We start from the raw sequence: 15,757 nt of genomic DNA on the forward strand, positions 1-15,757 counted from the left end.
CCTCCTGCCTTGGACGGGCATTTGACAAACTCTGGATTACAGTGCAAGGTTGGAGGGGTGGGGGCGACCCTGCTTGATGTTTGAACCCCTTACCATATTGTGGGTGGTCAAAATGCCTGGTGGGTGAAGACTTTGCTCTGATGTTCCCTTGGATCCCAGGCAGACTGTAGTTAAATGGCAAAGAAGCATTAATGAGATCAGTATTATTATAACTGTGCAGACTGTTGCCCCGGGGTAGAACTTCAGCTTCCCATGACTGAAATGCCTGGCACAAAGTGCAGCCCTGCAAAGAAGGCCAGGGGCTCCGAGGTTTTGATCCACCCTTAGCACTGGGGGTGCAAGGGTGAACTTAGGGGCAGTTGCTCTTCCTTTGCTCAACTTGCCCCCCACAACATTTTTGTGGTGGGAAAAACAGCCTTTGAACTGCACTAAGATACAACTGACGCAGGAAATGCGCTGTTGCCAGATAAGCTCGACTTTCCCCCATTGGGGTGCTCCCTTACCTTTGACTAAAGGTGGAAATTGGTGGTCTTAAAACTAAATGTTTTAGTTAAAACTAAATGTTGGGAGTCCAAAGGAAATGCATACCAACCCTGAATGGTGGCTCAGAGCCAGAGATGCAAGTCAGCATGGCAAAATTCTCTTCGACTTTTGACAACTTTGGACTCGCCATCTATGCTCAAAGGACTGATGTCATACTCCAGCCTGTTGCTCATGTACCACACGCTGAACTCCAAAGCACGATCAAAGGGCAGAAACCTCAGAGAGCGGAGCCATTCAACACCCACCCCACCCCCACCCCCGCTGCAGCCTGGCCCAAGCAGGGGCAGCTCAGACTGAAGTCAAGCGCAGAAGAATTTTGCTTTCAGTCATCTGTGCTGCACTGGGCAGGAATGTTGAGGAATCAGTCCAGCAACGAAATTGAAGGTCCACAGAGCCCTGGGACTCACTTCCCTTCGGCAGGCCTGTGAAACATGGACTGTGCATTGAAGACACACAAGAAGGCTCGACCGTTTCTACCGGACTTGTCCTTGCCAAGTATACGTATCCAGTGGCTGGATAAATTACTGGACACCAAAGTCTGTCGAGCGAGTCTGCCATGCCTCCACTCGGGGCTGAGGAGAGCAGGTTGCCTCAGGAACAGGAATTCCCTGCTGGAAAACACTCACCTGGAGGGCAGAAGAAACTTTCAAAGATCCTTCAAAAGCCTCTCTGAAGTCTCTTGACGTAGGCATGGCCACTGGGAGACGCCAGGACAAAATGCCCGGCACGGCCTCATTCGCAAAAGCTGTTGAGTTCACAAAATTAGGCACACTGCAGAAGCGCATGTCTGCTGCAGACGTTTAGAGCCATCAGTGCAACAAGTGCCCTAGCTGTACATGTGTGCCAGACCACCCTGTGCCTGGGCTGGCCTGACCCGTCAGCTTTGGACTCCCCACGTTTAGTTTGAACACGACCAATGGTGCTGAGGCCTTTGTTGACAACAACTGACAAGCAACACCAGCTGCTGAAGGACAGTTTGAGCCCAGCCCAAAGGAAGGAGCGCAATGAGAGCTCACCCTTTTATGCCAGGAGCACCTGGGGGAAAGGAGAGGGGGCGTAATCCCCACAGGAGCCAAGGAAGCCTGATGGGCCACTTCACGCTTTCTCTTTATTTATTCTTGAAACAAAACAGGAGGTGACAAGTCAATTTTAGGCTCACCTGCCCAGGAATGGAGGAAACATGGGAGAAGGAATCCACAGCAGGAGGAGAGGAGGTGTGGGTCTGGGGCAAGGGGGGGGGATCTGGGTTTGGGAGCCTGAGGGTTGCCCCATCGTCACCACAGGGTGTTTTGCAGAAGTGTGTTATGGTGACAACAGCCCTTTTCCATCTGCCAGAGTTCACATGCTCAGATTCAATTTACATACATAAAAAAAGCTATATCATCCTTTCAGGTTGCATATACAAAAATCTGTACAACTATCCTGTACATACATACCCCACCTGGGGCGGGGCAATTGGTAAGCAAAACCATAGGAGCCTTGTCTGAGCCAGCTGCTTCCAGCCATTTCCTTACCTCTCCTGCCAACATCCCAGCCCCGCCGGTGAGCCACTGCCCTCCTGCCAGGCCAGAAGCAGCTCTGGTCACCCTTGAAGACTCTTCTTGCCTGTCCAGGGGGCTGCTGGGAGCTCCCCAGCACAGACAGATGGCCTGGTGAAAGTGGGTGTGTGATTGCCGGGAGGGGTTGGGCAGCAAGGCTAATCCAGGCACCGCTTGGTCGGCTGAACACAAAGTGCAGATGGGGAGGTGGGTTGCATGTTTGGGAACTCAAAACGTTAACTGGAAATCACTCAATGCAGGAAGTGCTGTGAAGAAATATTTGAGTAGCAAAGCAAAAAGGGGTGTTTTCAAAGCAGCAACTGGTCCAGCCTGTTGGTTCAAGATGCCTCCCAAATTCCACTTACAGGTGGCTAATCAATATGCCTCAAAAAGGGTTGATCTGCATCCTCAGAAGTTCTGTGTGATTAAGGAGAGGAAATGAGGTTCAGCGGCTCTTTTAGAGAAGGTGATTGAAAAAAGTTCTAAGAATTAAGGCAAATGTTTGCACAAACGTGGAACTTGTTAAAAAGTTGAAAAATCCATTTTTTTCTTGGATTCAATTTTGCAGGATGCCTACCAATTAACCAAGCAGCCACAGTTATAATCCAAAACAAAGCTTTTGAAATCCCATTGATGTTAATTACACATGTAGCATGCGCTCACTTCACTGAAAACAATGAAACATTCAGGTGGAGAGACACAATCTAGTCAAATGAAGCCCTTTTGAGGCAATCCTGTTCCATATTAATCCGTTACATGAAAAGGAATGCTCTTTCCCTGCTCCCTGTAAACTGCAAGGATCCCTAACTGGAATGGAAAACAAGACTTCTGCTGCATTTTGCCGGATGCCACCAGAGAAGCGGCTGCGCCACTTGCAGGGCGGGGGTGGGTGCCAGACGGTGAATCCGGGGGACCTTGCCAGGCTCTGGCTCCAGATACAGGTGTGCACTCAAATGTGCAAGCAACATTGAGGAGCCCCAAGACCAGGGCTACCCTGCTTCAGCAGTCTCTTGCAGAAAAAGATTTGGCACTGAGCTGGCCACGCACGTGCCAGCTGCCACACAGGGCCTCTTGCCGCTCTTTTAGCAGAGCCAAAAAAAGCTCTTGGCTGTGCCAGAGCTGGCAAGAGGCTCCAGGCTGGAGTTCCCCGAGGCTGACGGGGTGTGTGGATGGGACCACGAAAGCCCAAGTGTCCTGGTGGGCAAAATCCAGGCCAAGAGGGAGGTGCCAACCTTGGAATCAGGCCAGCCTTTAATGCCCCTTATAAGCAGGATCAAAGGAAAGGATGGCTCCTCGGCTTCCTCGGCTTTCTCCACAGGGACTCCAGGCACACCAAGACGTCAGCTTCCAGAAGCGAAGGACTTGAGAGGGGGGGGATCCTCAATGGGGGCGCCTCCCCCAGAGATTCCCGGGAGAATTTCTTCTCTACTTTGTTCCTGCTGTCCTGGCTGTTTGCCACTCTGAGTGAAAGTGAGGTAGGGGAAGGTCCCCCTCTCTCTGGAAAGGGGGCCGGCATGGCTGGGAACTGTTCCCACTGTTGCCTGAAACGTCCGTGGACCTGGTGCAGCAAAAGGGAGGGAGAAGAGAAAGAGAGGAACATTGGACTGCAGCCATTTTCCTTCCCTGGATGCGAGGCTGAGGGTCCCCCCGACTCCAAGGAGATCACCTTCCCCAAAGTGGGAAGAAGAGACCCAACTCCGAGGCAGGCCAGAAAGTTGTGGTTGGACATTTAAGAGGTTTTGGCAAAAGAATGAAGTTCACTTCCATTTCTTTCTGTTGATAATGAAGCTGTAGGTGTAAAACATTGGGATTTTTTCCCTTTTAGCTGTGGAAACGGCAATTTAAGCCACAATTTAATTTGTGCTGCTTTGATCCTTCAAGCAAGCCAAGGCCAGCAATATTCCATGTGTCTTGCGAGAGCTGAGAGTGGCTCAACGGCCAACATCCTTCTGACGTTCCATAGGTCCCACACCTTCCAATGTTCAGGACTCAACAGGCTGGTTTTATGGAGGCAGAAATAAATAGGGATGTCTTGTTGCTGGCCCAGCCTTCCTTCCTGGGCGTCACCAGGTGTCAAAGGCAGAGGTGCTGGCCATGCGCCTGGCCTTGACCGCCATGCAGCCAGGGAGGGAGGGAGGGCCACAGGGCGGCTCTGCTGGAAGGAGGCTGTGCCTCAGGCCTAGTTCTGGTGCCGCTTCATGTGCAGAGCCAGGTGGTCTGAGCGGGAGAAGCAGCGGCCACAGGCCAGGCACTTGAAGGGCTTGGCTCCGGTGTGCTTGCGGTAGTGTCGGGTGAGCTCATCCGAGCGGGCAAAGCGCCAGTCGCAGCCATCCCAGCTGCAGCGGTAGGGCTTCTCACCTGGGACGAAGGAAAACAGGAGCCTGTCACACAGGAGGAAGGCTTGCAGCTGCCCACCCTGCTTCCCCTGGGTGGGCCTGTGTGTGTGTGTGTGCTGTGTCCGCTGACCCTGGATGGCTCCGGGATAACTCGCCTGGTGAGCAGTTGCAAGGAGGGGAGGAAATGGTGAGGGGTGGAACTGGAGTGGCTAGAAAAGAGCCAGGAATGGGCTAAGGAAGAAGGGCTGAAACTGGGCATTTTGTCAAAGGCAGTGGCAAATATTGGCTTGCCCTGCGTAAAAGCTAACCCAGTCCTAAAACGGGGGTTCTAAGACTGTCCAAGACTGCCTCCCGGGTGCCCCCTTGGTGACAGGAGTGGGGCTGCTGAGCCCACTGGACAACTCCCATGGCCCAATCCGGCCAAGAGAAGGTGGCTCCCTTGTCACAGGCAACAGGGGCAAGGGGCTTTTTGAATCCTGGGGTGGAAGGCAGCCTTCCAAATAACACAGCAACTGCTGTTTATGTCCAGTTGCAAATTGCCCCACATTTCTTCTGTGTCTTCAGAGGGAAAGTCAGATCTCTTCCTGTTCATCACCCAGAATATGCTGGTGTGGGGGACGTGGGTTGGGGGCAATGGGGCACTCAATACAAGAGAGGCCATTTTGCTGTGTTTTATTCCCGCATTCAAAGGGGCTCCCCAAAGGTCTCCTCCATCCCACCCTCTTTCCCAGAGCAGCCACGGAAGGGGATTAGTGATGCCCAGAAACACCCAAGTCCCGGCTGAAGGCCTTCACTGCCATGTGTGACAACATCATGGATGTTCTGTGTGGATCCTTAGCATGTGCCTTGAAGACCATGCCTGCATCTTGGCAGGCAGGTGCTGCCCTTTTGGTCCTCAACCAGCTGAGGCCTGAGCAGAATTTAGCACAGGTGGAGCCAAAAGAGAAACCTCCAGAGAGTGTTACAGCTTCCCTGTGAAGGATTGTGCGAACCCCACTGGCAGGCTATTTTACAGGCTTTGTGAGTCAAAGCCATTGTCCCTGGAAGGTCACACTCTGCTTCAAACAATACTCGAGCGAGTTTCCGGGATCGAAACCTGAATGTTTGCAATTGTCCCCACAGCAGCTCCTTACCAGGGCAGCCTGTCAGAGCAGCTGGAAACAATGGGCCCTGGAAAAGTGGCTGGGGGCGGGCTGAGGGTGGATGTAATTCCCAAGCCTGATGGAGCAAAAAAGGAAGACCCCCTTGTGGTTGAGGGTGGTGAGGGATTCCTTAGCCCCCCCCCCAAGGTCTTTTGCACTGCCCTAAGGTCACCATCTCACAGGGGGTGGGGGTGGCTCCAGCCTGCCTCTGTCAGAAGTGCAGAGTCTCCTGCAGTTCTCTTAGGACCTTCCACTTCCTCCATGGCAAATTGTGACAGCCCTTCCGGAGAGTGGCTGAGCTACTCCTCCAGAGAAGCCACCAGGCCTTCCAACTGCATGCAGGAGCTGCCCCGCCCTCTGCTGCTCTCCTGTGCCGATTCTTTTGATTCTCTCGAGGGACCTTCAGCCACTTGACCAAGTTTAGGCTGCAGACTGTGCACGGAGGGGAGACCCTGGCCTTGTTCAGCTGCTGAACGTATTCAGAAACTGCGGAGAAATTGCACGACCCTTTGGAATTGCACTCTTTTGTTTGCACTCGGAGCGGAAGCCTTCCGTTCTCACCGTTCAACCCCAGGATAGGGCTCAAACTCCAGGGCTGGAAGGGAAGGGGCTGGGTGCTCTCGCTTTGCCCTTCCTGGCGAAGCAGGAAGGGATGGAAGAGGAGGACGTCTCTCTTCCAGGGGCCACAACATGCCCCTGGACAGCTCCTGCTTCCTGCAGCCCTCCCAGACATCAGAGACCATGTGAGAGTCCACCCCACCTCTCCCCTTTGCAGCAGATTTTTCCAAGGCTCCAGTCTGTGTCTGTTTTCAGAACAGCAGCAGGTCTTGGGAAATGGAACCCCCCCTGCCCTCCAAACAAATATTCTCTATCTGAGGACTCAGAAAGATGGTTTGCATTTTGAGAAAAGATCTGCCTCGACATGTCAACCTACCAGTGTGAGTCCTTTGGTGCGCCTTCAGGTGTGAACTCTTGGTGTAAACCTTGGTGCACCCTGGGAAAAATCAGAAGGAAGAATGAATGGCTGAGCACAGAGGGCCAAGATGAAGCAGCAGTGGAGAGGCTGGAAGATAAATGGGTGGAGAGGCTGCTGGTTCATTGTTAGGCACAGAGCTGCTCCAAGGGCTTCTGTTCTCTGCCTCTTTTTCTACCTTCTACCATTGCTAAAGGTGTAATTAGGGTGCCGGCACTAGGACCTTTACCTGAAGGCCCCTCCCTCCTTTTCCTGAAACCTCTCCTGCTCTGCACATTTTTCAGAGTTTTTGTGACTTTAGTGGGGAGCCCGTGCATTAAAATTAAGGGACGCCCAACTCCCTAAAATCTCATCCCTACAAGAACTGAATTCAAGGTTAAGGGAAGCAACGTTTATTGCCTTTTCCCTGAGACAGCCAAAATACTGCTCCAATTTCAGCTAGATTGGTGCCAGTTGTGCATGGGGAGGGGAGGGGAGGGGAGGGGGGAGATTAGCCAGACTGAAAGGTTGTCAGACTCCTACCGGGATAGTCACAATGGTGGATCCTTCTCTTCTCCAGTTCTGGATTGTTCCTCCGGTTGTACTTGGGGCTTGGCAGGATGAGGTGTCCCTGCGGGATGGTCTTGATGGTGCTGGGCCCAGAGGTGATGTGGCCTGCGGGGGGCAGTTTCAGTCCAAATGTGGCCTCATAGGGGGGTGGAGGCGAAATGGTATTTATGGGTTCAGGCTGGTTTTCGGGGCTTCCGGGCTGTGAGTTGGGGGGTGAAGGGGGCAGACTCACTGCTGGGACGGGGTAGAACTCCTCTGGCACACTGAAGCCGCTGAGGCTTTGGGAGGTCGCTGGGAATGACTTGAGCTGCCCTGCTGGCCGCAGGGGCTGGGCAAAGGCTCTGGAGTCCAGCATGGAGCTGCCAGTAGACATGGCTACCCCGTGGACGCTGCTGGTGGCCGTGGTCCCACAGGTGGAGGAGGCCATGGTGGTCATCTCTGCGGGGAGCTGGTAGAGCAGGCCTGGCTGGGGGCTGATGGAATGAGGGATTTCAGGGCAGCGCAGTTCTTGCTTGACAAAGATGCTGCTGGCAGCCACAGACTGCGGCACACTGAAGACGCTGGTGAAGTCTGGCAGGGTCTGGGTCGGCCCGCTGCTGGCAGGGCAGGGCTGGGCAAAGCAGGGGCTGGGCTCCATTTTGATTTGGGGAAAGGGCACAGAAGGCTTAGCTGGCCGGTAGATCCCTGTGCGCAAGTGCGTGGTGTCCGGAAGGATCACATTGATGTTGACACTGTAGGGTGCAGACAGAGGTTTTTCAGTGGAGAAATACTCATCCACCACAGAGGCGCTTTCCCGGCGATACTTCTTGTCTGTTGCTGTCGGTGTGGGGGGCATTTGGCCAGAGAGGTACTTGTCCATCTCGGTCCGTGCCTGAGTGGAAGCCCAGAAAAGGAATGAACAGTGAGGAAAGAAAGGCCTGAGGTCTCTGTGCAGCTGGCATCCCTCACCTGTGTCAGGTGCCAGATGGCAGCCCCCATCCCATATTGGCAGCCGTTGCTGTGGTTCCTGATGTTAGTGGTTGCTGCGCCTGAGCCATGCCAGCCACTCACAGGCTCCCCTTGCGTAGAAAGCCCCACCTGTGGACAGAGCTGGCTGGTTGTGATGTCCCTGCAAAGCTGCATCAGAGGAAGACCTCCATCCAGCTGCAAGGAAGCATCTTGGAGCCCCCAAATCCCCAATTTGGAGCCAGGTCAGCATCCCAACAGACCACTGCTTCCATAGCTTACAACTGTCTGGCCTCACTTTCAGTGCTTGCAAGCTCGGGAAAGAAAGTTTTGTTAGATGAGTGGAAGACAGGTGTGTTGGCGCAATGGCTGCCCAGTTGCCTCTGTTGCCAGAGGGGTATTTGCCAGCTTCCTCTTCTCTAGCCCTGAGGAGGAGCTGTTTTCATTGGAACAGCCTCTCCATCGCCAGCTCCTTTCCAGGCAGTTATTTTTAAATTCAGAAGCAAATACCCGTGGGACGGTGCCAGGAAACTACCCAGAGGCCCAAATGCCAAGCACATATGGATGAAGGCAGGGCTCACTTGCTCCAAGATGACAGGGAGCTTCAAGGGCCAAGCTGCCTCTACAGCGAGGGGAGCTGGGGAGCACCCAGTGGAAGGTCTGCTACCCCCTCTAGCTTTCCACTGTCCACCCATCTTTCCCATCAGCCATGTCCAGCCATGGGCTGCCCACATTCTCCACAGAGGAGGGGGCCTGTGCCCGTGCCTTCCTGAGTAGATTGGCCCAAAAAGGAGCCCAGGGATCTGCAAGCCCCAAGGGCTAATTGGGGGGACTGTTGGAAGTATCTTCTTAGTTCAACAAGAAAAGCACTTTACATTCTGCTGGTTAGCAGGAGAAAATGGCACCTGTTTTCAGAAGGGCCTCTAGTTTCCTCTCTTGCAAGCAAAATAACGATTCCACCTCAGAACTGCCTCTCCTGCTTTTCCTACTGATGGTGAGCAAAGCGCTTCTCATTCTGTGCTGCTCTGGGACACTCGGCGAGAGATTCGATTCCCCTCTGGACGTGAAGGACGCCTCTTTGCCTTGAGGAGGATTTGAGGGCTGACCAGCAAGGGCAGCGGGTGATGGCCGGCAAGGGGAATGTTTGGCTCAGATTTGAGCTGGTCCCTGACCTACGTGCACAACTGGGAACAGAATTCCTTTTGCTAAGCAAGGCGGTTGTTAAGTGGGTTGCACCTGATCTCTTTTTGCCACAGTTGTTAAGCAAATCATTGCAATTGTTAAGTGAACCTGACTTTGCCTGGCGGAAGCTGTCTGGGAGGGTCACAAAGGGCGATATCACATTATCCCAGGATGATGCAACCGTCATAAATGCAGAACGGTTACAAGTGCCCAAATTGTGATCACATGACCATGGTTGTAAATATGAGGACCAGTCATAACTCAATTTTTCAGCGCCATTGTAACTTCAAACATTTGCTAAAGGAATGACTGTTAAGTCAAGGAATACCCATAATTCTGCAAAAATTTTTGTCAAGTCCTGGAAATGAGGACTTTCTGCCAGGATCCTGATATCCCACGTTGTACGAGCATCTATCAGCTCACTTTTGGTTTTAATTCTTTTGTCTGGGTTGATACCTCTTCATATATGCTTTCTATTTACGCAGTATCTTAAAAAATTCAGTTGTCTTACAAACCTTCCTAAATAGTTATAAATGGGTACAAGTTTACTGTATGTATAAACAATAACACTTTTAGGAAAATTGTTACACTTAAAAAAATCAAAACAAAGCTAAAAACAAAAAGGAAAACAATCCATTAAACAGAAACAAAGTAGTTAACTTTTTAAAATCCATCGATAAAAAACAAATTTTACAACTGTTCCTTTGTGCCAAACTTTATATCTGCACAAAGCCATCCCAACCCATTTTTCAGCAGTGAGCTGCAGCAGAAGACAGGGCAGCTGGTGGTCCGACCTTCCTCTCGGCCTGAGCGAGGCCACTTAGCACCCTGCACCTGGGCAGAGGGATCGGAGACGGTGCTGCGGGCCCCTTGGGTGGACTTCCTCGAGGGGGGCGAGCGGGTTCAACACCTTGCACCCAGCACCCTCCCTGGCCAAACATTCCTCGGGATTATCCCACAGAACGGGAGATCCCGGCCTTTGATCCCCTGATTGTGCCCAGACCCAGCAGATACTGATGGGGCAAGGTACGGCTGTGGAGGCAGGAAAGGGTGGGAAGCCAGCCCCACCCCCATCAGGACCTCCGTGGACTGAGAGGATCCCTCCCCTCTCTGCAAAAGTGGCCTTTCAATCTCTAAAAATTGTAATTAAACAGATTTGGAGGAAAAGCCTGGTTAAAAAAATCCATCCTCCTCTTTGTCTGCATTCCTTCAAAAGAGGCTGGATTTCAATTGAAAGCACTTATACTTTTTGTTTGGCTCAATGTCAATCTTTATTGTCTCTCTAGTAAAAAATTGACCAGAGTCAATATTTGCTTCTCTGATCATTCAGTCTTGGTATTGACCTCAGGCTGGGGGCGGGATGGTGGTGGTGGTGGTGCTGGCTTTTGGCAGTCTTTCTAGAACTCTCTGGGGTGCAGTTTGGGACAAGAGGGTTGCCTATCCTGGCCCAGGGGCACCTCCCCAAATCTCACCCGGCAGAGGGACCACACAGCACACAGCCCTCTTCCAGTTTTTGAGGAGGGAAACATTGGCTCTGGCCGCATTTCACAGACCTATCAGGAAATAAGCCTCCATAATAGATGGGGGCTGGGGGGGAACTGATCCCGATGCTTTCAAGTCACAAAGGTTGCGCCAGGCCTGTGTGCTGACGCCAGCAGGCTGCTCAGGGGAAGTGCCACTCCTTTGGAGCTGGCAGTCTCACTCCAGGTGGGGGCATAACCTGGCATCTAGGCAGAAACTGGAGGGGAGGGGTACGGACACCATGAGCCACAGTCAGCTCTCCCCGAATCAAAGCTAAGAGAAGCTCACGGTTGGGTTCAATGGGGTTGGGGTTTGGATCCTCCAGGGAAGTTGAGGTGCATTGGGGGGGGGCTCAGCCTGTTCTTCCTCCCCATTGCAGGTAACTGTACGTCCCCCAGCTGACTTCACAGCCGGAAGCTCCCTGAAAGCTGCCCACGTGTAGGACAGAAGGACACAGCAAAGGAGGGGGGAGGACTGGCTGCCATTGGCTGAATGGCTTCCTACAGGAAACAGAGTTGCCTCCTCAGTATGTGCAGCATTTCAGTCAGCAACCAAAATGGCACCAGATTTATCATTGCGTTAAATTAAATTACCTGAATTTTATTTCAGAACTTTTCATATTCTTTGGCAATCTAGAAGAATCCTGTTTTATCTGATTATCGTTCTTCTTGTAATCAACAATCTGAAAAACACCTCATTCTTTTGATCTTACATCCTCATTTTTGATAGGTCATTTCTGGTCAGAGAAATAAAAGTTATCCTGCGTAGAGAAGGTCAAGTAAGGGAGATTTCACAGTTACCATTAATTTGGAACCTTGAGGAGCAAATTCATAGTCTCTGGCAATACCTCCTTTGGACCTCCATCCGCTCTCTTAGTCTACCTGTGTGTCTACCTGGTCAAGTCAGCCTTGCAACAAACATGCCGGATGGTCTTAGTTAGAGCTCAAAATCCTGAGAACCTTAATAATCTTGGGGGATACCATATTATGTGTAGAATGACAAGGGTGTACAGTTTATCTACCAGGTCTAGGTAAGAAAACAGAGCTCTTTTGCTATGGGCCACATTTATTTTGAAGATAATATTCCTTCAAAAAAGCTGTTTCAATGGGCCAATGAGTAATGAGATGGCTTGTCTGTGTATGAACCTGTGTTTATTTAGGCACCCAGTTCACTTGAATGTTTTCCCATCGCTGGAAGTCCTACATGGCTGCCTCGACTGACCATGCAGGACCCTGTCTGTGGTGCTTCTTCTGGAATGGAGCACGTGGCTGCTGGCCAGAGGGACAAGCCACGAATTGAGAAAGATTCTTGCAATCTCCTATGGAAATATCAGATACCAACTGCCTTCTATCCCGATGCATCCATTAATCCAGGCTGCAGTTACAGACCAAGAGCAGATTCTGTACAAAGTCTCTTGTGAACTTCCCTGCCCACTGTGCCTGGAGCCTGGGATGCCTGGGCTGGGCCTCCTTCCCTGTGCAGCCCTTCCGTCAGAGCCCCCTGGCCCCTGGGAATCCTCGGGGAAAGGAAACGCAGGGCAGGTTCTTTTGCAGGCCTGGATCGACCCCAGAGGGTTAGGGTTAGGGTGGATTAGCTACTTGCCTGATCTTGAGTGTGAGTTTCCTATGAAAGTTTATTTTAGAAAAGAGCAGAATAAACTAAACAGAGGGAGGGAAGGTCAACATTTCAGAGGGAAATGGGAAGTTGAACTGAGGCTGGAAATAGGTTTGTTCTCCTGAGTTTCCAGAAGACAGACTTTGATGACCTTTGCAAGGGAAAATGCAGCCGCCAACCTCGCAGTCACCTTGTCTGGCAAGTAAAACAAAGTCTTCGCTTCATGGATCAAAAGAATTTAGCCAGATCTCCACTCTGAAAGATGCTCTAGATTGTGCATTCCGGGAAATCCCAGAAAGAAGCCTAAAGGCGGGGAAGCCAAAGCCATCATTCTGCTGGTAGAGCATCCAACGGGGCTTGGGGTGGTCCCTGTACCGCCCCTCACCTCCCATTTCAGGAATAAAGAATATGGGCCTAATCGGGCCTTACAAACTGACATTACGAAAAGTGTGTTTCAAATGGCGACTCAGGTTTGCAGTCTGGGATATTCTAGCCCTGGTGGGAGAGGAACTGCTGTTCTCCTCCGTGAAGAAGAAGGATTCCGATTTGTTAGAGTGGGGCACAGTCTGGTGTGACAAAAAGGTGTCACATTCAAAAGTCTCACGTTCTCAGAGCTGCCTTCCCTCCAAATGCCAAGAGCCCCCCCCCACTTGCCAGGGCCCTTCTCTGCGGCATCTTCTCAGCGTTCTCTATCGGAGACCCGCCGTCTTCCCTGTCAACAAAATGGCGCCAGGAAGCCTTGCACTTGAAGTTAATCATTACCTCGTTTGTTGGACCGACTGAGCAAGAGAAAATGGAGGGAGGATTGGCATAAAATAAATAATTCTCTCAGGGTTGGGGTTGCATACCTCTGCAAACGTGAAACTGGAGAGCCAGTTCTCTTGAAATCAACATTTCCTTTAATGTTATGCAAATAGAAGACAAATTTCGGTATCATTGGAGAAGTAGGCCTGTTTCTGTTCTTCTCTGGAGCCATTTTTCCGAGAAGGTCCCTTGAGGAGGTCACTGAAGTGGCCCCTTGGGGAGGACGGCAAATTGGCTGCCTCTCCTTTTCTGCAGCCAGGTCAAGAATTTAGGATGAGCGGCTGAGAAGCCAAATCTGATGCCTGGATCAAGTCACAAAAGCAGGGCAGCTAAGCAGACTGACCTGCCAGAGCAAGGTCTCCAAGATAGAGTGCCCCTTGATATGACAAGCTGATGGTATGTGGGGCAAGACAGCTCCTCCATCGTGGAAGCGTTTCTAGAGGGCTGGGGAGATCTTCTCACCACTGTGGTTACCTGCAGGTCACATAGGCCCTGACCCGAACCTCAGAAGGCCTCCTTGAGGTCAGCTGATTTCCACTGAAGTTCCTGCCTTGCTCTCTCTCCATAGTGCGAGCTGCTGCTGACTCTGCCTAGACCAAGATGAGGCAGACGGCCAGCTCTCGGGGCCTCCATACCCTGGTGCACAAGGCCTGAGGAGAGCCACCTCCCTCCCACGAGGGCCTCTGGCTTTGACCTGGCCTCCCGTTGCTTGCAGAGAGGGCTGGAGGAGAGCTTCCTTGCTCCCCCCCATCCACAAACACCAAGCACCAGCTCAGCAGTGGGGAGAGAGTCTTCCCCACATGCACAGTAACAGCACAACCTCCAGCCTGCCTTTGGCCTGGCCCTACAAAGCATGCCTGGCGGCCTGTGTGTTTCTTTCACACATTGGAAGGAAACAGGAAAGACGGCCAGCATCTTTGGCCAGATGGGAGAGTCCGCAGAGGTGGGCCAGGAGGGCGCTCTGCCTCCACCCCTTGATCCAGCCCGCCATCTCGGGGGAGGAGGAGGAGGCAGGGGGGCTCACAGCTGGGAAACCTCAAGGAGAATTCCACTCCTGTGTTTTCCAAAGGCAGCAGCCCAGACAGCAAGAAGGGCAGGTAAGCTCAGCGGGGGCTCTTCCTCGGAGCAGCCTTTTGGCACCTGGCCAGAGACACCCCCCTCTTTCTCTCTCCCTCAAGCCCCCCCCTTCCCACAAAGGGAAACAACCCAAACCACCCCAGGAGCCTCCCTTGCTGGGGAACATTCCCACCCTAAAAAGCAGCACCCTGGTAACCTTATCTCTGGCGCAAGAAAACAAGGCCAAACTCAGGAGCCTCTTTCTCAAAAACTTTCATTTTCTTAGTGCTCGTTTCAGTCCAAGTTGATCTATCGCCTATTTGTACACAAAAACTTTACGTTTCAGGCTGACTCCAGATCCAGTATAAAGTTTGGTGAACCACAGTCGTTTCCAACCCTAAAATCTCCAGCAACTTTTCTGCCTTATAGCCACCCCAAATCCATAATTACACGGAAAAGAAGAATATGGCCAGTTCTGAATCTTTGTCATAGTTGAACTCATCAACCTTTCTGATTAAAGCAGCAGCATTAACTTTGCAAAAGAATGTTTTTCTGCCCATCCCAAGTACAACAGAATACACCTTACGCCCAGAAGTTCCACACTTCTCTTACCTGGGCCAAATCCTGTGGATTCTCCGAGATTCGTACGGGTGGTTTGATGTCTTCAAAGACAGCCATGTCATCACTGGATTCCCTTGCCATCGCAACGGGCTTCAAGGGCGTAAAGGCTGCACTTTCCTCGGAGATTGGGGAGCGTATGACAAGCCCACCACCGCTCATCCTGTTTGCGTGCCCCTCTCCCACCTTGCTGAGTTGCGAAACCCAAATCAGAGAGGAAAAACAAGTTTTTGGAAGGGCAACAATCAGGCGTTCTGAGGCATGCCTGCTGTTCCTGATCTTGAGGAATCCAGGTGCTCTGTAGCCTTAAGAATCCCAATCTGCCTCAGAAAATCTTCACCTGTCCTGCAGTGGGAGGTACTCCTACCTGGCAAAGACTGCGGCAGGCCTCCCCAGCCAATTGGGGAGGAAGCGAGCGCCACTCTAGCCAATGGCAGAGCCAACGGCCTTTTCCTTCAGGCAACAGAAGACACAATGCCTAGTGGAGAGTGAGAGAGCCAGGCGGAGGGCTGGGGTTGTGGCCCTCAGCCATGTTACGTGGGGGGAAGAAGGCCAGGGGTGCCTGCCAGGAGCTTCTAGGGGGAACGGCTAAGTTGCAGTGGGCAGGGTCCTTTGCAAGCCGTCCCCGCCCTCGGCTTATCTGGGCCCTCTTGCCATTGTCTTCCAGCCCCACTGCTCCATGCCAGCTCTGGGTTGGGGTGAAGGGCCACTGGGCCTTTCGAATGACTCCCCTCTCATCTCTGTCCTCAGCCCAAAGGCCCGGTGCTAGAGAACCCCGATGGTGAGTCTCGGATGCCTCAAAGAACTGGGCCTACGAAGATGCCTCCTGTCCCTTGCAGGGGTCTATCTGCAGACGGTTGGGCAGCCAGGCGGGCATGATACCCTGGCTCTTGGGTGAGGCTGGGCTCTCTTGGCTAGCCCTGCTTTGCCTTGCCA

At 52.2% G+C, this 15,757-nt stretch overlaps 1 protein-coding gene across 1 annotated transcript; it reads right to left on the reverse strand.

The window, feature by feature from the left end:
• Positions 1 to 1,645: 1,645 nt before the first annotated feature.
• On the reverse strand, positions 1,646 to 15,090 carry LOC310645977 (Krueppel-like factor 5). Its single transcript, XM_083372111.1, has 4 exons — positions 14,816 to 15,090; positions 7,055 to 7,952; positions 6,494 to 6,553; positions 1,646 to 4,439 (listed from the first exon to the last, which is right to left on the reverse strand). Exons 1-4 carry the CDS (start codon positions 14,981 to 14,983, stop codon positions 4,261 to 4,263), a joined length of 1,305 nt encoding a protein of 434 aa, XP_083228237.1. The 5' UTR covers positions 14,984 to 15,090; the 3' UTR covers positions 1,646 to 4,260.
• Between the last annotated feature and the right edge of the window lie 667 nt (positions 15,091 to 15,757).

The sequence above is a fragment of the Vipera ursinii genome, assembly GCF_947247035.1.
Source record: "Vipera ursinii genome assembly, chromosome: 12".
NCBI lineage: Eukaryota > Metazoa > Chordata > Lepidosauria > Squamata > Viperidae > Vipera > Vipera ursinii.